Consider the following 25,708-nt stretch of genomic DNA (forward strand, 5'->3'; position numbering starts at 1 on the left):
AAAATACTACACGGAGGATTTCTAAGCACTTTTCCCATCACAAAAATCCACCAATTTTCAGAGTGAAACACACATATTAAAGCTAAACCAGTGTATATCTTCAATTGTGCTCACCATGAACTTGGCTAGACCTGTCAACAATAATCACCCCTCCTGCAGAAAGTCACACACACACGGCACATAGACAGCTGAAGCAGCCTGACATGCATTACTGGAAAGAGAAAAAAAAAATACCTGGTGCACAAAGAAACAATATTATTACCCAACAGAAAGACAAAATATAGGAAAGCACCATCACAGACCAGTATTTTCAGAGAGTTTATTTAGATAATTATTTAAATTTGGCACACAACCAGAAAATGCTAATACAATTTGGTGGGGCAACAGGAAAAATGCCAGAGCATTGCTGGCCCATTGGGAAGAAAAAAGAAATGTGAATTACAAATAAGGAACAACTAGGTTGAAACCAGTATTATCTGAAAGTAGGCTCTATCAGCTGCAGACCATAAAAAACCTGAAAGACTTAGAACCTCAAGACACCGTGATCATGTTTCCAAGTCCTCTAGTAACGGAGACTGAAGCCACCGGAGGCAAGTTTAACACAACCCAGGTTGTTTGCTCTATCGGCTGAAGCAGGGCTCTTCAGAACTTAGCATAATTTACTGTTTGTGTTTCATCTGGCTTGCTTCTTTTCACACAGAATTCAGTGGGAATGCTGCTACTGACTTCAGTAAGATCAGGCCTTTCACAGAGGGCCAATGGAGCCTCTTTCATAAGCAATAAAGCTCTGCACCCAGTGGAGCAGAAATGCTGAATGCTTATAACATTATGCTGAAAAGCTGTTTTATTCTCTTCCTTTTCAAGACAGTTTAACTTCTTAGTCCATTTGCATCTTTTCTGCATGTCCAGTACCATCAATCACATACATCTCTTCAAGATACCTTTATTTTGTTGGCATCTATCACACTTTAGACCTTGGTCCCAAACATTAATAGCCTAGGGATAAATGGGGTGGTTTGCTGCTGTGGCTCTCTTGTTTTGGGACTGTTTCAACATTTGATTTTTCATTTTTCTTGACCACATGGACTAAGAAAGGAGAAAGGTTCAGGAAGGAAAAGAAAAATTAGGAACACGGAAAAGAGCAAAGTGGCTGCTACTTACTGGCTCCAGAGGGAGCCTTGGAAGGAAATGGGATCTGAACCACTCTCAGAAGAGCTGAAAGAGCTGGTGTGGCATCTCAAAACCATGAAGTATAAGGCTTCAACATCTTCTTGATATGACCCAAGAGTGGCATGACCTGCTTGTGGGGTGGGAAGACACTCATAGCAGGTGGCAGCACTTCATTGTAAGAGGTGCAATACAGACGGTGTGGTACAAAAGTCAAGCAATCTTTGACTCCCCAGTTACTTCAGTCTTGTCTCAGCAAGTTACATTACAGTGAAGTGGATATAGCACAGTTTTATCATTGAGGACAGCAGGTCAGAAGATAGACTATGAATGAAACTTTGGCAAAGTCAGATCTCTAACTGTTTGCATGAAAGGGCCAAAGTCTCTACAACAAAGCACTGTAAAAAGGCTCAGTGTGAACAGCCTGACAGGAAGCCATTCCCCCAGGCTCTTCTTGGTTAGAAGCAATCTCCTCCCCCCTCCCTGCCCTCATCCTCCTAGGGCTTAGATCATGAAGGTCCATCTGTGGTCTTAACTGTATGGTTATCTGAAGAACAAGTGAAATGAAACTATCAATGCAATTTAAATCAAGAAATGGAAGTATGTTCTCAGTTACAAATTCTCCAGCACAGCCATCTGTTTCTCTCTACTTCCCCAGTTTACTTCAGTAAACAGATCTGTGAAGGGGCTGGACATAATGGGGGAGACAGTAGCCTACATAGGCAGTTTTGCCATCAGAGGAACGGCAACTGGAACAGCATCCCCGAGACCACGAAGCAGCCAACTGCTGTGGCATAACAGAGGAGGTCCAACACAATGCTTGGCCACTCCTCATTGCACTGCCCTTGGGGGATGCAGACTCCTTATTCTATACTGCTAATCCAAGAGTATACAGCACTGAGCTGTATCAGAGATGAACTCCAGTGCTGTCTTGCCTCCACGCCCGATCTCCAACCACCAGCCATTAAAGAAAAAAGCTTCTCTCCTCACATCTGAAGCCAATTAGAATTCTCTGTCCACTCTAATGACCATGGGGTAAAAGACATGAAACAATCACAAGATTAACTTGCAGCTTCACCTATGTTGTTAATTCACCATCCAAATAAGCCACCTCTGATATTTTCATTATGTGTTCTGTAGATCAGAATAAACAGCTCTTATATAAGTCCAACTGTAAAAGTCTGGTAAACAGGTTAAACTCAAAGCCAGTTATGTACAATATTCAACCCTTTTATTTCTGTGTCCATTTATTTAGAAAACATTCATTCAAGGAATGAAAGTTAGGACTGTTGGTACAGTACAAGGTATCATCTATGCTACCATCCACTCTTTTCAGCAGAATGAAAAAGAGAAAGTACATAATTTCACTGGCAACTACCTTAATCATAACAGCCACTCAAAAAATCCACCATTGGAAACCAATGCTAAAACAATCCATTGTCTTACTTCCCTTCTTCAGAGCTAGAATGATACCATGATTTTTTTTTAATTAAAATTTTTTAGAAAAGACATATTTCTGTAGGACCCACCTACACCATGCAACTGTTTTAAGTAGCATCCCTAATAATGGTATGACAGTTTTATGTGGAAAAGGCTAGAACGTAAAGAACAATGCTCTATCCCAGCAGTGAGACACGGGCATAGTATGATTTCCTACCACTCTGGGCACAACGTCAAGTCACATGCACACAGCTGAGACTAAACAAATAGCAAATAGCCAGAATAAGAACACATTTTTGAATGGAGTGTAAACAGTCAAAAGAAACAGGATGTACTAAGTGCTAACATTATATAAACATGTATGAAAATGCACTGGCACATGTGCCCAAAGCAAGCACTTTTGAATACTTGCTGGTCTGCATAGAAGTTGTTTTTATTGTAAAATGACATAAGAAACTGATATTCACCAGGTGCTTACTTATTCTCTCTTTAAACTAGACTGGGAGATCCCAAGCACCACCTTTGGCCTTAGCTGTGGGAAAGCTGAACAAGCTCAGGCTGTACAGAAGTAATTAACTGGGCATCTCACTCTCACCTTCTCTTCACTGTCACAAGTGAGATTGAGTCAATAATGGTCCACAGTGAAAGCTACTGAACACTGAGATCAGTTACACCAAAGCCATTTAAGACATAAATGGGTCTAAACAAGCACATGTCTTCCTAACAGAAGACTAAGAATTCTAGCCAGCATATGGAAGGAAGGAAAGGAGGGCTGAGGCTCTTCTTTGTACCTCATCCACCTAAGGAAAAATAATCCAGCAAATACTTCTGTTTACTGCTCTATATCTTAAACTATGATGCAAGTGAACCCTTGTATGATAAGCAACATTTTCATTTTTCATACAGTAGCCAAGTCCGATCACAGCTTATGCAAGGAAGTGATAGAATCACAATCAAATAAAACCAGTCACATTTTCACAAGTTAAATTTACATTATTTCAGCCTGCATATAAAACCACAACCTGCCATAGGCTGTCTTAGTTGCCTATTTAAATATGGTGCATTCGACATCTGTAACACAATTAAGCTTTTATACTAGGCTAACTATTGCTATTTTTCATATTTGCATTTTTAATCCATGTTTTTTAACTAATAAACAAAAGAGATGCTTTATTGATTAGGTTTTAAGTAATTTAAATCAGCTTGAAGGAAAAGAAGATGAAGTCTTCTGGTAAAATATTACTAATGCCTTCATAAATAAGTTTAGAAGATCAACAAGTTTTTCACAATATCAGACCCTTTTTAAAAAGGGCACATTCACGTATTTGTCCTAGCTTATAGTAGTTTATTAAATTTAAAAATTGGAAGTTGCTTTGTGTATAATCTATATGTGTAAAAGCTATTTCAAACAGCAGCAATAGTGTCAATTTTGACAAAAAGTTATCTATTATTTTAAAAAACCTACCCGTAAAACAGGCTAGTAGGACTAAGCTTCAGTCTACTATGCCAGTAAGTTTACAAAATAAAAGTCGCATCTGTAGTTTTGCAACATCTGAGGAAGTCTTTTGCAAATGTGAATGTGAGCTACAAGTCAAAACAGGTATCTAGACATGCTTCACTACTGACATAAGGAGAAAAAAAAAAACACTTTTGTTTTTTTTTAATCAGGACAGCAGTATGATTAAAGAAGTTAATATGAAAGTAAGTAATTATTTGGTTTAAACAGCTTAAGCTTATGGTGAATAAACTTTGAACAGAAAACTTCTGTATTAATTAAGAATTTCAACTTTCTACAGGAGAAATTAGAAGCTTATCTACTGATAATTCAAACAACAGGTCTCTTAACTTTTTGAAACCCTTCAGAGGGGTGCAGAGAACAATACAGATGGTGACATTTTCGCAGACAGAAGTCCACGTATTTTGGAGGTGGATTGACAAAAGCATGTTTTTTGGTTAAGTTTTGCAGACTCTGCTGTACTTCAAGTGCCACATATTCTTAAAATTTGCTTAAACAGATTCAAGTCCAAATGGTCCCTTTCTCTGTGTAAATTTCCACAAACCAAGTAATCACAAGTTGTTTGCATGACTCAAGAGCTTTCTGCAGAAAAGAGCATACCTTAACCTAAAAAGTTTTCTTTAGGGTTGCAGAAAAAATGCTGGTCTCTATCTCATGTAGTAAAGTGGAAACAACCAATCAACTACTACTTCTGTTGAACTCATTCCTTATTACTCTGTCCAATAGAAAAAAAAACAACAAAAGAAGCAGGTGCTGAAGAAAGAGACTGTTTCTATAGGCACAAATATTAAATGATGAACAAGTCCTACATTAGAGAAAAATCTAGCATGCATCTTCAACAGTGTACGCAGAAATCAAGGACTAGAAGTAACTGTTAAAACTACACAAGGAAACTGCCTTTTTTTATAAAGGCATATGGAAATAATTACACTGATTAATAAAACACTGATATTCACAATCCATCTGAAATAAACTGGTTTACAACTTCAGGAAAAAAAGTCAAAATAGTACAGAATGTTTCTGTTTTTCTCTTAAAAAGCAGGAGTGCCACACTGTCTAAGGTAAACTGTTCCTGCATATGAATTTGTGTCAACCTTCTTGTGCTTTCTGTTCAGGGGATACAGAATACAGGGTTCATGTTTCTGCTGATTGTTTACCAAGTTATCAGATGCCTATACAAATCAACCTTTTTTTCCTTCCTAATTCATGATGGAGTTGCTACTACTACAGTAACAAGATGTAAAAGGTTCCAAGAAATTGCTGTGAGAAATACTTAAATTATTTTATGAATAAATTTGGATTGTTGTTTAGTCCACCTACATTCACCCATATATACTGTATATGCACCTTGATTGCAAGAACTGTGTGAAAACAGTCTCAAAAAAATAAATCATGGAAACTGAGATGTGAGGCAGTCAGTTCCCTTCCTACTTCTGATTATTTTATTCTTTTTTAAATACCACCACTGAAGAAACCCAATGCACAATATAGTCCCCAAACCCACACCAAAATGATTTGCTTTGCTGTGCTTCTTTCCCAGCAGGTTTTCACACCTGGTTCTTCAGACAGCATTTGGAGGCTACAAAAGCACAACCTGTACTTTGCCATCAGTCAAGTTTATTTGTGTGATGTTTTTTCCAGATCTGGAAGTTTTTCAATTAGTGCTTTATGGTTCATGTTGATACTGGCTATAAGTCCTCCCTCATTGCCATCTGAGCCAGTGTAACTAATTTCTTCACCAGTCAAGGTAGTCATATGGCCACCTAGTGCTCTCAACACTGCATTTCCAGCACAAATGTCCCACTTTTTAATGTAGGTGACATGGATATACACATCAGCTTCTTCTTGATTCTTTTCAGCCACGTCAAGGAGGGCCAATACTTTATAACCTAGAATATACAAGCAGAAGTAAAAAAAAAAAAGTTAAATCAAGTTTTCCTGTTCATCACAAAGGATAAATCTCCTAGTAAGTGTTAATAACATGCACATGCAAGATTTAGGAAAGTGATGTCATTAATTATATCATGCCATCCAGTATAATGGTGGAGGCATCAATTAACTTTGCTTGCCCTCTGATCTGCAGAGGAAATCCAAAGAAGTAACAACCTTCCACCACCCCCCAAGATTTTTGCACTGCACCCCAATTAAAGCCTTGGGTATTTGAGACACATTATTTTTAGACAGTCTTTACCAAGATGCTACAGACTTATCTGGAGAAACACTAGAAGAACAAGACCAGAAGCTCAAATACAGTTTTGGTCTTAAGTTCACTCACTCACTCACTCTCAATCTTTGTATTATGCTGCAGTCTTTTTCTTCCCAACTTTTATTACAATAGAAGGGAGATGCATAAACCACTCTTCAATAAAGCAACTCAGCCCAGGGCATTCCACTTTATCATATATTATGCAGCACAAAGTCATTGCTCAAAACAGTATTCTTTCTTTTATGGATTTTTTTTCAATTTTTCATCTATCCAACCAATACCCTTGTTTCATTAAACTATTCCCTTCTGTATCTTCTTATACAGAGTCAAGCCCTGGAGAGATCTGCTATAATCAGTTACACTTTGACTTCCTTTATCATAAGAAAGCTCATTTAGAGTCATTGCCAAGAACCTATGCAAGATCTTCTTGACAAAAGATACATTTCCTTAAAATTCAATTTTTCCATGGTTTTTCTGAGACTTTAAAATAGCTATTGCTTCACACCAGTGCTTCATGTATTTGCATTCTGCTAGTAACATGCACAAAGATACCATGTAAGATTACAAAGATAAGCGAAAATGTCTTTGGACTGAATATGAGGCAGATAAAATCAGACTTTAGTGATGCTAGTTCTCTCTTTCAACAAATACAAGAAATAGTACCAAACTTTAATGTATTTTTCTTAACAAAATGTTTACTTAAAAATACTACTAGTTAATTAACAATGAACACATTCTCTTTCATGATTCTGTGTGTGGTCAGACAACTCTTTTTCCTCCATGGAGGCACTGGTGCCTTCAGTGAAAGCACATCAATGAGTTCAATCAAAGGGTCACAATAACACTGAAGGTCCAGGTTTAGATCCACTAACGTACACACTCGTGAACAGCCTGAATTAAGTTTGCATGCAACCTTCTACACACAGGAAAAACTCTGTCCCTATTTTCGCATGCTTGCTTTTAGGAATGTGAAGAAGAAAAGGTAATAGGAAAAAGAGGAGATGCCCCAATTATATCCTTTTGTCTAGTAATAGCTATTCTGTTAAATCATTTGGAAGCAATAAAATGGCTAGGACATTTAAGGAACCAAACCTGCTCCACCAGCGGCGATTATCACAGTTTTATTTCCAAACGTCTGCCGTGCAACCTGCTCAACTTTTCCTGCATGGGAGCGGGATACAATTATCCTTGGAGTTTTCTCATTGTAGGAGGAACGAGCTTTTACGTTTGACCCGCCATCCACCATCGCCCAGGCTAAAAGAGAAACATAAATTCTGCTAAGATTTACAAAAGACAACCTGTTAGGTGTAAAGATAAAAGATATATATCTGAGAAAATTGAATTTATACCTCTGATTTTATTTCCCTCCCTACTGTAAAAGGGAAAGGTAGGGCTGACAGACAGAAGGGGTGCATGTGCACACAAGTGGAAGAGACACAGTCCTCCCACAACTTCTGTGCATATGGCATTATCCCATGCCTGACTACTCTTGTGTGGTAATTCCAAAAATACAGAGTAAGGAGGAAAAATCCCAAGTAGTAACACCTAGACCTTGCAATTGGAAAACCACTGATGTTACAAGAATAGCTCTGAATCAGAAACAGATCCAGTATTTCCTCAAACATCTTTTTTATAGGAACAAGAAGCTCTGCTGCCCTTCAAAGCAGACAGCAAAAACGTTATGGAGTCATTTTGTTCAGAAGGATAGCAATGCCAAGGAATGAAATAGCTCAGGAGGACAGTACTACTAAGGAAAACGTTTGATGCTGTGTTTTGGAGGGCTGCATTTAGAATAGGCAACCTCCCACTTGTTTCACCATGAAGTTCAAAGACAAGCCTGGTAGGTGGCATCCCCTAACCATTAATTTGACATTTACTTAGTAGACTAACCAGCAATTTCATCTCAGCAGAGGGCCAGATTGTGTGGCAACTGAGTTATGCATAATAACAAATGCTGACTGTCCTTTATTGCTTTGTATTTCTGTGGTAGCATTAGGAACAATCCTATTCACAACATATTGGTATTTCCAGCTTGGGAAATGAATACTCTTCACACAGAATGACAGAATTCATTGCATCTCACCTGATGCCGTGTCTGAACATTTCACACTTCACTGCTTTTAAAGGAGAAAAATTCTCAAAATTACAGAGCTGAAGAAAATGTATTCAGATAGATGTTGATACTCAGAAAATTATTTTCTAAAAACCTCTGGGATTCTTAAAGCATACTGGAATATAGCACATACTTAAATGACTGGGAATTGCATTAACATTTATAAACTGTAAAGATATTTAGCAAAAAACACTGAGAGAACAAATACAAAATAATTTGATTCAGTCTTAGTTTCTGTGCCAGAGCTACCGCAGAACTTCACAACTCTAGAGGTCAGTATTGCCTAAGGGAAAAGGAGAACAGAAATTCTTATTTCAAATATATAGTACGTAAAAGGCAAATACTAAGATTACTCTGAAGCTGTCAGGAGTGCATACACATTGCAAAACTTGCAGTCATTCTCCCTGACACATCATTAGTACTACAGAATTAATTATTTCAGGGTTGTGGCATTAAGAGCATGTCAGATAATCAATAAGGCCATGCTAGACAGTCTTTCCTGTTGCATACAAACAGCAGCCATTAAGATCTTTAATCTTTGTTATTCAGTCTGAATATAGGAGCACTCCGATTGATGGCATCTTAATTCTTCAACATAGTTTCAGTTAGTTTGTTTTCAATGCATCAAATATGCAAGAAAACAAGGATAGCCTTTTCCTTTGTGGTTTTATAGTACAGAACACACTTGCAGCTCTCATTCTGAGGTTTGCATCAGTGCTGTTTTGCCCCAGGTACTATTTTCCCGTTTATACCTACAGATGTTCTCTCAAACATCAAATTTTAATTAACACTATGACTGAAGATGCTGGAAATCCAGGAAGCCATGGAGGTACCTGTATATGCTGAGAACGGCTTGTGTATCACTCCTATTACTGGTTTACCATTGACAGCCACGCAAACCATTGTCGTGACATACTGCCGAAGATCCTCTGTGGGCAAAATGAGAAAGGGAGAAAGTTTGCAGCCAGATGCCAAGAACACAAAAAGAAAGCAGACCTGACATTATAGAAATGCTGTTCTTTGAGGACTAGACTACTTTCTGCCTCTCACAGTTATGTAACTTTGTTGTATCTTCAAATAACCTTGCAGTTTTCAAAGACGCTTCAGTTTTCCAGCAATTTTTCCTGTTCAGTAGATGTAACTTAACTCCTACCAGATCTAATGCTAACAGCTGTGTCTTACACAGCGTAAGTACTTTAATGGAAACCTGTGCCCCTATATTCTCCCTTCTCTACCCTGCCTCCTATCTTTTATTGGTTCAAAGCTGATAATTCAAAGAACATTCACCCAAAAAGGTGATTGTATCAATGGAATAATTAAGAAAAAAAAAAAAAAAAAATCCCCATTTTTCTGTTCATTCTGCAACACTTACCAGCAATAATTTTAGTTGGATTGCCTTGTACTGACTAGGCAACATCTAAAAAACGGGAAGATTGAATTACACATGCTTTTTTGAAAAATGACAATATTTTTATACTGAGTTAAACAGAATATTCACTTAGCATTCCCTTCCAATAAACTCCAAAAAATTCTTCCATATTTAGGGTTGCCACAGTGATAACTGAAAGAAATATGTAATTCCAGCTGAATCCATAAATGATAGTTATTTATTTTAGCTATTACTTACTGGCAAGGATTACCAAAGTCACTTCAGAGCTGGTATATATAAAACTAAATGCTATGGCCTGCAAACTGTAGAGATTTCATGATGCAATTTGTTCAATAAAAATCACACTAGGTTTCACGTAACACACTTTAAGAAGAAATGCCATTTTAAATACTTACTATTTTGTCTCCAGTATAAAAGGCAGACATCAGAATTACACACATGATTTGTCAACAAGAATCAGCTACCTGTGTATTCTTGTGTAGCATCTAATGGATCAATCCAGACAGTAACACTTTCTGCTGGAACCTCTTTAGGCTGTATTTTTTGTTTTATGTCTTCAGGAATACTGCGATCCCAAGAGACTGTCTCCTGATCAGCTGCATCAACGTGTTCTTCAGAGTTTATCTATGGTAAGACAACAAAAGCAGTTGTATTAATTTACCATATACAGAACTGTGGTACTCAGGAAAATTACAGGTTTGCTCATACCTTTTCTTTCTCCCTTCCCCTCCAGCTAAAAATGCAAGAATTAGTCATTTTTTCAGCAACACACATAATATTACAACTGTGTAACAAGCAATGGAAAACCACAATCCAAAATTTTACTGTGAACCACACCACAGCTGGACACCGTTTCTTTGGCTGCATTTCCTCCTAATGAATGTTCTCACAGTATGAATTGCAGGCTTTTTAAAATCAAAAGGTAAATGCAGTTGCTTCAAAGACTACAAGAAAAACATATGATTTTGGAGAATCATGCTGTATACAGGTAGAGGTCTGAGAGTCCATTTATAAAGATCAGCAGATGCAGATTGAAATTAACAGATACTTTATCAACCAATATTTTGCAGACTGTGTCATGACTTCGGGGAGTAGGAATCCTCATACATACTCCTGCTTCAGGCACTGAGCTACAACTAGCAATTCAAGCAGCTCAGCTGGATGTAACCATTACACACCTGTCAGGTGAATGTTCTTTTATAAACAAGGTAGTAACATTCCATATGTCTTTAGGGTAGGTTGGGCTAAGAACCTAAGATTGCCCATGAAGAACATTTGCAAAACAACAGTCAAAGGTCATGTTTAAGCCTATCATCACTTGCTGCCTAGCTTCATGAATTTTATTCTGGACTGGAGGGCATTTCAGTATGCCAAGCAGTTTGGTCCAGTATCAGAGCACACAGTCCCAATGTGCTGTATGGAATAACATTCTGCAAAACCCTATAGTATGTCACTGTGACTGCAGTAACAATATATTTTTGGATCACAAGAGGTGCAAGTATCACAAACCAATATACATAAAGGGGAAGTTGCATGGGGTTTTGAGCAACCTGGTCTAGTGGGAGTTGTCCCTGCCCGTGCAGGGAGGTTGAAACTAGATGATCTTTAAAGTCCTTTCCAACCCAAACCATTCTATGATTCTATAATCTTTAAAGATCTCTTCCAACCCAAACTAGCCAATGATTTTTACATAATTCATGTAATTACAAGAAAAGACTTCACACACCTCAACTGTAACAGATTATTAGCAAAGGGTTAAGGGCCATCTTCTCCAAGAGAATTAAAAGAAAGCAAGTAGAACTGTAGTAACTCCAGCCATACATCATAGCTGTCTTCTCACGTAGAAGCAGTATTTGAAGCATTGTATGCCAAACCCAGAGTCCTTGAAGTTATTGTGACATTTACAAATTAAACACTGTCACTGTACAATAAACCTGATTATTGTGTTTCCCCCTAGGGAAAATAGTACTGCAAAGCCAAGATGACTAGTCCCACAGACTTGGCAGCTTCAACACATCCCCCAGGCGGTTTCAGTTCCACTACAGTATATTATGCACCACCACAAGAACACATTTCCTCAACAGAAGGAAGAGGCCTCCAAAAAGTTAAAGGGTTGGAACCAATCCTCAAAAGGAAGAATATCTTGTTAGACCTGTTGTATAATGCTTGTGGGGAGTCTCTCTCAACAGTCATAATTAATGTGCCAGGAAAAAAAAAAAAGGGAGGCAGGGGGGTGGGAGGTGGGAAAGATAATAGTGATGAGGTTGCAGAGCAATCTGGAGGAAAAAAAAAATAAAGTAAAAAATCAGCTGGGTCACTAATTCTTCCTTTCATATGGCTATTTATTCAGTAGCCTTGGCTGAATACTCTATAAGCCATAGTCCACATAGAAATTCCACCAACATGCAGTTGTTAAATCTATTTAATTGCTAGGAAGCTACGTTAAAGATTTTGCAAGACATAATAGGCTTGCAAAAGACAAAGAGAGGATCACCAATGTTTAACAATGGAAACTTCTCTCTTTCCTCCTACTCTTCCTCCTTTTTTTAAATGAATGAGACTATACCCAGAAAACATGTCTTTTTGTCAATATGATATTCTGTTCCTACTTGTCATTCTCATTTGCTGGAAGCCACCAAAGGCCATGACCTTACAATTCAAGCTTTTCTGTAGTGATATAGATACACAGTTGACTGCACTCCCAGGCCTTCACACAGAAATCAGAAGTAGCTATGGTAGAAAGACAACCACAATGCCCAGTTTTTCAGACAACAGAGACTGTTCCAGCAAGATACAGAGTCTGACTGCTACATTAGCGTAAATAGTTTTTGCTTGCTATCATGCACATAACTGTGCCTACTCCTAAGAGTCAGATTTAGATAGCAACCTATCATGCAAGAATTTGAGACAGCAAGCAGAAGACAGACATGAATAGCTACTTGGGGTTAGCCACCTAACAGCTGTAAATGCCCATCTCAGGAAGCTCTGTAAGCTGCTCACCAACCCCGAGCTCAACTACGTTTTCAGCAATCTTCTAGTTATGCTTGAGGGGAAAGTCCTCCTCACAAGGAAGAACTGCATCAAAGACAGAGATTTAATAAAATATATGTAAATCAGTGAATGGACTACTGCTGAAAGGTCAACAAAAAAATATTTTAAGAATGAGGCAATCTGGCTGCATTTTGCCAGTGCAGAGCTTCCTCAAAATAAGCCTGGGAGGTGCAGGAATTCCGTAACAGATGAGGGATGCTGCTCATGGGAGCCAGCAGCCAAGGTCAAATGGCAACACAGGGATCAGCCCACGGTGTACCTTCCAAAACACCCAGGCATTCCCAGCCTTTGGAAACCCATTACACAGAAAACACTCTCCTCTGGCATGTTGGTGATGGAAATACAGATCAGCTCAGGGACATGGAAAAAAACTCAGGAGTGTACTACAAATACACAGGGATAAATACAGTCCTCTGATCGCACAGCCAACAGTCCTGACCATGTAAAGACTTCAGGGAAGCTCACAGTGGCTCATTGTTCTGTGTTGGGCTACTCCCTACCAGCACTTGACCATGTCTATGCGGCAGCTCATCACCCAGCAAACCTACTTGAATACTGGATAGCTGTTTGTGGTTAAGTGAATAAACTCAGGCTTTTTCCTGGTTTGGAAGACTAGGACACAGCTGTAGTTTTGCTTTTGAATTTACCCATTAAAGATAAGTTAAACTGAAAAAGAATTAAAGTTTCTGCTCAAATACATAAATTACTTTTTAAAAATAATAAACATCAGTACATGATAATGCAATGCTTTTCTTGGAAAGTGCATGGTGGTGTGTGAATTTTACTGATATTTATTACTCCCCCTTTCTCCCAACATCCTTATCCATCCCAATACTCATATTGTGTTTTAATATGCAAATAATCCAAGATCTTGAAAAAAGATGAGGAAGCACAGCTCTTTATTCACAAGAGTCAATATCACAATCTGATAATTTAAGTCCTCTCAAATCCAAATCTCAGTGCTGTTTCAGAAGAACAGAAAGCGATAACAGCGCATATACTATCCCACCTGTATTATAAAGTAGAAATATTAATTAAGTTGCTCAAGGTGAAAACAAAACAAAAATCCTCACAGTTTATGTAACAACAAAAGATAATATTCACTAGTTAGAATATATTTTGTTTCAAGCTCAGAGACTGAATAGGTCTGGACTGGTCAGGTTGCCCAGAGAGGTGACAGATGCCCCATCCCTGGAAACACTGGAGGTCAGGTTGGATGGGGCTCTGAGCAATCTGATCTAGTTGAAGATGTTCCTGCTCACTGCATGGGGCTGAACTAGATAACCTTTAGAGGTCCCTTCCAACTCAAACTACGATTCAATCAAGTCTACTGACTTGAATGGGACCATGGAAATTAAAAGCCTTGAGGCCCAGACAAAACACCGCATAGGGGAATGTCAGTAAAACATTAACAGCTGTTTTAACCATGTTGTTCTGTTTTGTTAGGGCACTAACTCTGCATGACATACACAGCCACTTCGTCACTGATTATGCAAGGTATGCAACACATATACCCAAGGGTCAAACTTAACTTTGCCATTTGTATTCACATGACAGAAGATGAAGGAAAGGGGTGGATGCACAGAAGGAAATAAGCAAATACAAACATTTACAAACAATAAACCAACAATTATTCTAATACCTTCCTACTGGCTGAGATGTCCCCTGTTGACAGTGGAAAGTATTTTATCACTACATGCACCCTCTGAACTACGGTCTAGAGTGACCAGTAAGAAGATACCCACAACTACGCATCTTGAAAGGTACACTGACATACTACGTGGCTGCACGGGACCGTACCTGATTTGCTGTTATTTGACTGTGCTTCAGAGATGTCAAAACTCAGGGGGGAGCAGTTCAACCAGCAGCCTTGGAGCTTTCCCTTGGTTACAGGCCAAGCCTCACAGCTTGCCCCTCCAACCGCTGTGGCCGTGCTGCTCCCGAGAGTGACGTGCCCTAATTCTCCCTACGCTACAAGTCAGAATCTTGTTACCTCCATTTGCTCAGCTTCTCTGTTTTTTCCCCTCAAACGTATCAGAGGTGAAAGCTGTCTCATCTTCTCACAGCATTTGCACATACACAAATGTGTGTGAAGGAATCAGGTGCCAAAACCTCTGAATGTAAATACTCACTCGACAAGTCAGGGCATATAAATACACACAACAGGAGAGCACTCTCCAGGAGATCACAACTCAGTTAAAGCACTGTAGTTCCAGTAACAGAAGAAAGTATCTAACTTACCCTGGTTACAAAACAGGGCTCCAAAATCTGCTGCAGAATGAAGGACTCACATTTAATTGCAGCCAGGACCACTCATGATCCCTCCCTTCCAACTTTTGAATTTTGGGGCAGCGAGTAGCAGTTTTCACTGCTATGAACCAAAGCATCACGTCTTTTTAAATTTAAAATGACTATAAGATTTAAACAATTTGAATAGTAGCCTTGCCAGCATAGTCCAAAATTCTAGTTTTATTCAATACATTTTTTTTAAGCCAGCTACTTACTTTTGAAAGGGTTCTGTTTCTCCTTAGATCACCACAACGTACTAGAAAGGAAAAATGAGCTTTTACAGGTGATCTTCTTCATGCCTTTCAAAAATGTTCCTCTTGCTAGGGTCCAATTTACAAAGAGTTTTAGTGGGGTAGATTTTATTATGAAAGGATAGAGAGGATCTTGCTGAATCACATCTCTCTACATAAATACCTTGTTAAAGGTAATAAAGTAAAATAAAGATAGAAATTTTGTTTGCATATGAATGTGTAAGGTATAAAAATATACGAATACATAAAATAATAAGTTATAAAAGATGCTGGCCTCATGTTGTCATTCATTTGAAACAAAAGCAACAAATACTTCTAAAATAATGCCATGATATGGATAATGGAGACATGCACGTCTGAAAGCAAAGAAGTTCACACTGACAGAAGTTCTGGAGTCTCCTCTACCATCAACTACTTCTTCATTTATTTTAATGACAAGAAGTCACTTCATGCAGGAACAAGGTGACAGGGTCTGCAAAGAATATGGATAAAGCTATATGTCAAAAAGCTCAATTAGTGCTTATCAAAACTTGTTATGTGGCTTTGGTCATTAAGCCAGCAGGAAGCAGAAGGAAACAAGCAGGTTTTCAGAAATGGTAAAGATGTATCTGTTGACAGTTTTCCTCAACTGACTTATTTTGAATAGAAGTTGGTGAAAACAAGAAAAATGCAACACAGAGAATCAGCAGGGCTCACAGAATTCACTGAAACAACTACAATTTAAAACCAGTAGAAGCAATAAAACCACTCTCTTATTAGCTTACAAGTTGCTTCAGCAGATGGCAAAATTCTCCATTACAGTTCCGTACTGATGCAAGCCTAGCAAAGAGAAAGGGATGACTAGCTTGTTGTAAGAGCTACAACACTACTTTTCATTTTAAGAAAACATCCAAATAAGGCCAGGTTAGAAGTCTACCAATACAATAAATAACACTGAGAAAACTTTTGCTATTTGTGGGTGGCTACACAACTAAGGAACTCAAATTTCCAGATGCTCCACTGACAGATTAAACACCCCCAGTATACACACAAGCCAAATGAACTACTTGTAATTACATCTGAAAAGATAATCACAGAACTCATTACCATGAAGTTACAGGCTTTAATTTCATTTTAGGTAGAGAGCGCCAGCATAAGTCATCTAGCATCAGTTATAAAACTCATGTTAAGAAATGCATCTCCAGACAACACCTATTAATGAGATTTCAATTAACAGTCACACTTCTTGCTTTACTTAGAAACCCGTTGGCAGTTGCTAAGATCATCCAGGTCAGACGAACACTAATTTTTTTAAAAACCCCAGGACCTGAGGATGTCATTCTCCCAATATGAAGAGACAAACAAATTACTGAACTTATTCAGCAAAGCACTGAAATCCTTCTAAAGTTTAAATATCATTTTGGTTTTTAACCTACTTCTTTATCTGTCTTTCCCACAGGATCAGTATCAAATGCAGAACTTGCCATCTCAAATGAAATTCCACTTCTCCAAGTATGAAACTGGGCACTGTGGCCAGAAGCCTGTAAACGGACGGTTTGAACATAGAAAGAACTTCAAGTAGCTTGATAAAAAAAGGAGTGCTTGGAGACATTAATCTTCAAAAACTGCAATTTATTTAGAAGAAAATCTCATTAAAAGTAAAACTGTCATATTCTTAAATTTCCACTTTGAACACTAATGACTGATTCCAGCATTATTATGCACTAACTTGAAATGAGTTGCTTAACACCTGTCTTGACTGGGAAAGATAGAAAAACCTTCAGGTTTGGGGCAGTGGCAAAACCGAGAAAGTGATGTTTGAAGAGGAAGACTGGGATAGAGGAAGACTTGAGTTTCATCACAGTCATAATAAAATAAAATAAAACCCAAAAATTTAAAATTGTTCAAAAAATAAAATAAATAATAAAATAAATAATTACATTTGAAGTAAAAATAAAATAAAAATAGAAAATAAAATAAAAATAAAATAAAAAATAAGATAAAATTAAAATTAAAGGAACATTTCTCTATTCAGTAGAAAACAAGACCTCATTGCTCTCTACAACTCATTTGGGAGACCTCATTGCTCTCTACAACTATCTGAAAGGAGGTTGTAGTGAGGTGGGTGTTGATGTCTTCTCCCTAGTGACTAGTGATGGGCCAACAGGAAATGGGGTCAAGTTGCATCAGGGGAGGTTCAGATTGAATATCAGGAAAAATTTCTTCACAGAAAGAGTGGTGAGGTACTGGAACAGGCTGCCCAGGGAGGTGGTGGAGGCACCGTCCCTGAAGGTGTTAGAAAACAAGGTGGACGCAGTGTTTTGGGCGATGGTTTAGTGGTTAGGGGTTGTAGGGCAGACAAGTTGGACTTGATGATCTTGAAGGTCTTTTCCAACCTTGATGATTCTAAGGTTCTATGATTCTAAGACATGTAGCTGGTGCAACTACAGAACATAAAATGATGCACTGGTCAAAAATAAGCCAAAACAGCTGAAAATGAGAGTACAGAGCTGAATTAAATCTGGCAAATAAGACTGAGGTCTGCAGCCTGTGAAAATGATAGTATAGTGCAGAAGCAAAACAGAATTATGTGGGTCACTTTAAAATTGGCTTTTTCATACTCAGAGGCCAGACAGACTTCAGCCAAAATGCTGGTTTAAGGAACACATCGTCCTCTGTCAATCACTCCTGCCCCTGTGAGCAAGGGAGATTCTTCCACCCTCCAGTTTTGCTCCCTTACTTCCAGGGACTGGGATTCCTGAGGGTTGGTCTTAGGAGCAAAGACTGAGGCAAAGAAGGCAGTCAGCAACTTTGCCATCTCTGCATCCTCTGTCACCATATCTCTGATCTCATTTAGCAGTGGACCCACTTTTTCCCTACTCTTCCTTTTCTCATTGATGTATTTGGTATTACCTAACCAAGCCATGACAAGTCTTGAACTGATGCAAAGGCAGCTACTTATCTTAAATAAGAGCAGGTGCTGTAAGCAATGGAGCTCCTCTTCCTCTGCAGAGACTATATCTTTAGCGAAACATAAAGGCAATACATTTTCCATGGTGGTTTTTCTCCTCTGTTCCTCCCCTCAGATTTTCAAAGCTTTTTTACAAATTGCAAACTGTCATGACTGTAAGACTCTAGATTTATTTCAGCTTCTGCAAGTGAGAAGCCTAACTTTTTCACCTTCTTTTTCACCTTAAGAAAAGTTCTGCTTCAGGCAGACTTTTTGTATGCTCTCCCTTATTATGTCCAGCAGCACAATACAGGGAATCCAAGGCTGCTCACTGACTTAAATTTGTTTCAGCCAAATGACTTCTCTCCTCAGTTATATTTAAACATTGGAAAGCCATTGCTATTCTTAGAGGATAATTAACGGATCATTTCCTTTGCAATACAGGCATATTTTGGCACTCAGTTTTTGTGCTGGTTTGTTGTGTTTTTTTTCTGGCTGCAGCACTTGGCACCAATTTAATTATTGAGATATCTCTGTTAGGCTCAAGGACTGCAGAATGTGAGTAAAACAGCATTTTGTGTAAGTTTACTCTTGGAATTCTTGGAATTGAGCACCATTACGCACCATATACAGAACAACCAGGTTATCAGGTCCAATCAGCCTGGGTTTATTAACAGAAGGTCCTGCTTGATGAACCTGATCTCTTTCTAGAACAAAATGACCTGCCTGGTGGATGAGGGAAAGGCTGGGGATGTTGTCTGCCTGGACTTCTGCAAGGCCTTTGACACTGTCTCCCACAGCATTCTGATGAAAAAACTGGCTGCTCATGGCTTGGATGGGCACATGCTCTGCTGGGAGAAACACTGGCTGGATGGCTGGGTCCAGAGTGGTGGTGAATGGAGTTAAATCCAGCTGGTGGCTGGTCACAAGTGGGGTTCCTCAGGGCTCAGGACCAATCTTTTTAACATCTTTATCAACGATGCACAGATAGAATGTGCCCTCAGTAAGTTTGCAGACAACACACCAAGTTGGGAGGGAGTTTTGATCTACCCGAGGCCAGGGAGGCTCGAAAGAGAGACTTAGACAGACTAGATTGATGGGCTGAGGTCAATTGTATGAAGTTCAACAAGGTCAAGTGCCAGGTCCTGCTCTTGGGCCATGCAGTGCTACAGGCTTGGGGAAGAAGAGTGGCTGGAAAGCTGTCCAGCAGAAATGGACCTGGGGGTTCTAACTGACAGACATCTGATCATGAGCTAGAAGGGTGCCCAGGAGGCCAAGAAGGCCAATGGCATCCTGGCCTGTAATAGAAATAGTGTGGCCAGCAGGACCAGGAAAGTGATCGTCCCTCTGTACTTGGCACTAGTGAGGCCACACCTCAAATACTGTGTTCAGTTTTGGAAACCTCAATACAAGAAGGACATCGAGGTGCTGGAGTGTGTCCAAAGAGCAACAAAGCTGGTGAAGGGCCTTGAGAACAAGTCCTGTGAGGAGGAGCTGAGGGAACTGGGGCTATTTAGTCCGAAGAAAGAGAGGATGAGGGAAGACCTGAAAGGATGTTGTAAAGAGGTAGGCGCTGGTCTCTCCTCACAAGCAACCGATGATAGAGCAAGAGGAAACGGCCTCAATCTGCATCAGGGGAGGTTTAGATTAGACATTAGGAAGAACTTTTTCACAGAAAGGGTTGTCAGACATTAGAACGTGATGCCCAGGGAGGTGGTTGAGTCACCATCCCTGGATGTGCTTAAAAGTTCTCTAGATGTGGCGTTTGGGAATACGGCTTAGTGCTGGACTTGGTAGAACAGGGTTAATGGTTGGCCTTGATGATCTTACAGGTCTTTTCCAACCTAAGTGATTCTATGATTGTTTCAGTTTGTGTTTGGCAACTTTTGTTAGCAGCATCATCTCCAGCAAGAAGAGAAGTTTTGTTTGACTTCAGCAAGGCTTTTTATTCTGGAGCACCCCTCTGTACACAGGGATAAGGCTAGAAGCATAAAGTATGCATAAAGCATAAAGTCTTAATGGTATATACAGCTTAGAGGATATTTTTTAAACACCGCATGTGATAAGCTGTTATTATTCCGATCACGTACTTAGAATACTAAATAACCCAAAGCTGATCTGTCAGATTGAATAACTGATCAGCTGAAAGATTTGCCAAACAAATTCTTCCTAGTCAGTGCCAATGCTCAAGCTCAGTCAATCTAATGGGGGTAGAGGGTAAAAATAAAATAAAAAAAACTACAGATGCCCGACTTTTTTTTCCAGTTTCACAGATAGACACTTATTTAACTTTACACTGTGGTTGAGAGCACATCTGCAGTTTAGAAAATACCATCTATTTTTAAAGACTAGCTACACAAGTCAACCGTAACGAATATAAAAAGGAGTACCGGAGTTTTTTACAAGAAGGTGTTCAAAGAGTAAGATGCACAAGTGAGGCCATCACTGCTATGCATCCCAGGCACTGGAGCAGAGTTGACCAGGCAATACAGTTGACTGAGCTCTCCAAGCCCAAATCAAGCCCCCACCCTTCTCTAGAAGCACGGACAACTCTTATACCTAAACTAAGGAACTCCCTCCATCTGAAGAAGGGGAGAAAGCATACAGGTTTCAGGCAGTGATACAGGTATGCTGTAATGCCAAGCTCTGTGAGGATGCTGGGTAGCAAAAGAGGACAGCAGACAATAATTTTTCTTCCTTTAACACAGGGCCTGGGAAGGTAGCTTGCCATCAACAGTCATCTTCAGAACATAGCTTTCATAAACTTTCTGTAGAAGCAAATTAATCATATATGAAATTTATTTAAGATATTGAAGAACATGGTGTTTCCTTTAGATTTCATCTTCAGTGGGTTCTCTACAATGCTTAAAAAAGACCCCCCAAAAATGAACAAACGGACCAAGACCACACAAAAAAACCACCAACAAAACCAAACCAAAACAACCCACACCACCCTGAGAAACTTTCAGAACAGCCACTGAGAACTCACTTAATAGTAACTACACTTAACCAAAAGTTTAACTTTTTCTCTCAAACCTGTCCAGGCAAAGCAGGCACCTTTGCAATCAAAGCTCATGGCTTCAGATGGCTGTAAAAAACTAAGAAATTTAACATCAGGGGACTGAAGTTCCTGATTACTACAGCAAAAGTGGACACAAAGCTGAGAACAACCAAAAAGCCTCGAAGTTTGTTTCTGGTTTGGTTGCAACCTCAAATCTTAGATTCCGGAGACCAGAGCAGAGGGAGGTGTGCACGTCTGAAAGAAAAGTAAACTTGCTTTGCCCACGTAGGCAGTGATCCGCAACGTGACACGGCTGTTGGCTTATCTGCTGCCCCAGAGGCACAGGAGCTAACAACTCAGATATTGTAACACGGCATTCCTCATCGGCAAATTCTCAATCCCTCTCCTCACTCCCAGCTCTCCCTACCACATCAGGCAGGAAGGACAACTTAAGAAAACAACAGCATTACTAACCTTAGCATCATAAACATGCACAGAGCCGGCGCTAGGAAACTGCGGTTAACCAGACAGACCCTACTTCATGCTCAGACTCGGCGTTCTTCTCCCTCATGTCCCTATCAGTCCAATTTCACCTTACGCAGCTCCGCTTACGCACGATCCAACTCCCGCTTCCCCGGGAACCCAACACCCACGGCAACAAGTGTGAGGCGGCACCGCCACAAAACCAGCCAGAGGGGAGGGAAACAAGCCAAACCAGGACAGCGCTTCCCGCCAGCGGTTACCAAACGGAGCGGTGCCCCGAGCCTCCCCACGAACGGCCCGGCGGCTTAACCGGCAGCCCAGGGTTGGGGCGAGCTCTGCCGCGGGGAAGACACCCGGCGCCGGGCCCACCTGCACGGCGGGGAAGGCGGCCTTCAGCAGGTAGAACATCCTGCGGTTGGAGAGGAGGTCGCCGCTCGTCAGCTGCTCTTCGGCCCCCTCCCGCGTCTTCCCCTTCGCCTTGGCGTTCAGGACGTTGCCCTCCCGGACCCGCTTCACCTCCTGCCCGCCCCTGGTGGCGGCCAGGACGGACACGGCCAGGAGCTCCCGAAGGTCTACGGTGCCGGCCGGCGCGGAGCCGCGGGGGGGCTCGGGCCCGCTGCCCGCCGGCTCGCTCAGCATGAAGAAAGCGAAGCGGCCGGCCAGGAAGCCGGAGTAGAGGTGGTAGAGGACGCCCAGCCCCAGCAGGCAGAACACGGCCATGCCGAGGGGCGAGAGGCGGATCCCCATGGGGGCCATGGCCGCGGGGGAGGGGGGTCCGGCGGGGCGTACGGGCAGCGGGGCCGGGCGCTCACCACAGCCCCATGGCGCCGCCGGGGTGGCTGCTGCTGCCGCTGCTACCGGTGCCGGTGCTGCTGCGGTGGGGCCGGCCCAGCTCCACGCTCCTCGGCAGGCAGGCAGGCAGGCAGCGCCGTCTGTATCCGGGTCAGGCGGAGGCGGGGCTCGCTGCTCGCACTGAGCATGTCCCACCGCCCACCGAGCTGCCGGCGGGCAGGGGTCTGGGGCAGGGGCGGTGGGTGTGCGGCGGGGGGTCGTGTGCGTGTCCCAGCGGGAGGGAACCCCTCGGTTTCTTAGCGTGGACGCGCCTGACAGCACCCCCCCTCCATCACCCGCTGGTTCTCCTGCCACGCGTGGTTTGGGGTGTTTCTGTGCTTCATCTTCTAGACGGCAAGCGGGCAAGGAGCGCGCACCCCCGCACAGCGGCGGGGCTGGCGGAGCTGCCCCTGCCTGCCCCTGCCTGTCCCTGGCAGCCCCTGCCTGCCCCTGCCTGTCCCTGCCTGTCCCTGGCAGCCCCTGCCTGTCCCTGCCTGTCCCTGGCAGCCCCTGCCTGCCCCTGGCAGCCCCTGCCTGTCCATGGCAGCCTTTGCCTGCCCCTGCCTGCCCCTGGCAGCACGACCGGCCGCTGCCTGCGGGGGAAGGAGGGAGCTGCGGCCGCTCGGAAGGACGGCTGGGCCGGCCGGGAAGGAGCGTTCTGCTGGAAACTGCGGTTTGCATCAATTGCCGCTTAGTTTTCCGGAGCTTTGCTGTTAGCGGCTCTGGGCGTCGATGCCGAGCATCTCTTTCCCGTACCGGTTGGGGAGCTTCGGGGCGCTCGGCCCACTTGTGTTGCGAGAGGGCGTTTGACGTTCAGAATTCCTGTCGTTCAGTAAAATTAAGCAAACTGTTTGCTCAGCCAGGTGATGTGCTGAAGGCCTACCTGTTTTATTTCGTACCTTTCCTTTGCACATTGCTTGGTTTGGGCGAGTGTTTGTGACCAGGATGGACATCTGGGGTGGAAACTTGGGATTTTTTTTGCCATTAATTTTTCTATTTCTCTGAAAGTAGTTTTGAGTAAGTTATATTAGAAGCAAAATAATTAATTCAGCATTGTTTGAATTAATTACATGTTCTTTTACTCAATCAATATTCTTGTCTGTTGATACAAAGGTTATAGAAACAGACCTGGGTAGTGACTCTAAGAAGAAGTGGTTGCTGGCGATCACACAATGTAACTGTTTTCCTGGGATCTTGTGGGTTGGTTTATTTTGTTTGGTTTTGGTTTTCATCTTTAAAGTGTTAAACTTTTATGCAATCAGGAATGTGAAAACTAGAAAAGACCAAAATTAAGACTGGCCTTGCAAACAGAAGTTTTCATATAATCTCTGCATTTCCATTTCTATGGCATCTTCAGTTTCATCCTGCAGGATCACACCCTCTCTGAAGTGTACAAGTATGTGCAGGGACTGCAAAGGAAAGACAGGACTGTAGGAAGAGAGGGCATTGCATTTGAAATGGGTTTCCAAAGAGCCAAATTTTATTTTAGCTATGCTGGGATTTAACTTTATATGCTGTTAGGCAACAATGAGAATGTCCATGATTTCCAGTTTCCTGTTCTTTTTAAGGTACAAGGTTTTTTCTATGCAGTTGCCTCTCTGGCAGAAAGGGGGGCTTGAAAGACTACACTGATCACTTTCCTTAATATTCTTCCGGTTCAACATTTCATATTGTAATGATGAAAAGTAAGAAGCTATACAGAAACACAGGGCTGGTGTTGGAAAAAGTAAATTTGTGCCTATTATGAGCAATAAATATAAGACTAATAACCAGGTGTGCTTTTAACGTGTCCATTTCTGAAAAATGCAGGTCAAAGTAGCCAAGAGCTGTGCTGCCTGATGCTCTCAGTAACAGCTTATTTATGATCAGTAAGCTGGAGTTTTAAACTACTAGTGGAGGAAACCCAGGAGAAGGAAGAAAACCTACAACTTTCTGAACTGGATTCTTAATGGAAATAAAGTAAAATACTAAGCTTTTTATCCCACTGAAGTCTTCAAAGACCTTACAGAAGCATAGAAAATTATGGATTTATTACTTGCTGCTAACATTTCTATGCCTGCAGTAAATATTAATGGTAATATAAACTCTGAAGAGGACAGTGCACAGAGGGGTCTTTATTTCATGGATACTGTACAGTTGTACCATCTCTGCCAAGTTCCAGAATAAACAGTGTTTATTACTGAATGCAGTCACAAAACCAATAGACAGTATGCTGGCACCCTTTTTCTCTGTAATAATCTTATTCTGTAATTACCAATACAATTTTTTAAGGACTCAGTCTGGCATCTCCCATGTTGTTTTCCCAATATGCCTGAATTGGGTTCTTAATGTATAAACTGTTGACTTCAGCTGAGCTTTAGAAGACCACAGAAATCTTTGCAAATGCTCCTGGCACATGGCATAAAGGGGGTTTGGGCAAGGTTTTCTTTATGGCTTCAACCTGTAAGGTGAGTTTCCAGAGACCATTATGTAGGCACAACATGTAAATAAAATTGAAAAACAAAAAAAGTTGTCTCTGTTCATTTTTAACAAAAGGAGATTTATCGCTTTATACAAGGGATGAGGTAAAAATGTAATGGAAATGTTCCCTTTGAAAGTACAAAATTATAAGTAATTGTGAGCCAAATAATTTTATATATTCAGAAAAAATATAGTGTTGCCTGAATCAAAGCAATTTTTAAAACATATTTGTGTTTTGGACAAGAAAATGACATCCATCTCTAATACTGAAATGTTCCTTAACTGGGTGAAAAAAAGGTGGTCCAACCTGGAAAGAAGCTGAGTATGCAAATCTGATGTAGCACACATCCCAATCTGATCTGTGTCAGCTGCCATCTTAGGAGTTGATGTCTTGTGAAGGCAGGCCTGATCTTGAGGACCCAAACAACAGGCCAATGTGCTAGAATTCCCACAGATGTGCTTTAGCTTCCCACAGAAACAGTCACTGTAGAAAGGCTTGGCAGACCTTCTCAAATTGTGTGCCATCTAGCGGAGGCTGTGCAGGACAGAGAGGCAATGCCATGCAGCAGTTTGATGTCACC

General features: G+C 41.0%; 1 protein-coding gene across 1 annotated transcript; it reads right to left on the minus strand.

The window, feature by feature from the left end:
* Nucleotides 1-305: 305 nt before the first annotated feature.
* On the minus strand, nt 306-22,771 carry BPNT2 (3'(2'), 5'-bisphosphate nucleotidase 2). The gene is made up of 5 exons (XM_051610466.1): nt 22,206-22,771; nt 10,297-10,456; nt 9,276-9,371; nt 7,422-7,583; nt 306-6,012 (listed from the first exon to the last, which is right to left on the minus strand). The coding sequence occupies exons 1-5, from the start codon at nt 22,590-22,592 to the stop codon at nt 5,741-5,743; spliced, it is 1,077 nt and encodes a 358-aa protein (XP_051466426.1). The 5' UTR covers nt 22,593-22,771; the 3' UTR covers nt 306-5,740.
* Nucleotides 22,772-25,708: the final 2,937 nt, after the last annotated feature.

The sequence above is a fragment of the Apus apus genome, chromosome 2 (genome assembly GCF_020740795.1).
Source record: "Apus apus isolate bApuApu2 chromosome 2, bApuApu2.pri.cur, whole genome shotgun sequence".
NCBI lineage: Eukaryota > Metazoa > Chordata > Aves > Apodiformes > Apodidae > Apus > Apus apus.

Coding starts and splice junctions, on each gene's coding strand:
- BPNT2 (XM_051610466.1), bottom strand. CDS start 22,592: ATGGCCCCCATGGGGATCCGCCTCTCGCCCCTCGGCATGGCCGTGTTC. Junction 10,457..22,205: donor CCGCCTTCCCCGCCGTGCAG/GTGGGCCCGGCG, acceptor GTCTTACCATAG/ATAAACTCTGAAGAACACGT. Junction 6,013..7,421: donor AATCGCCGCTGGTGGAGCAG/GTTTGGTTCCTT, acceptor TGTATATTCTAG/GTTATAAAGTATTGGCCCTC.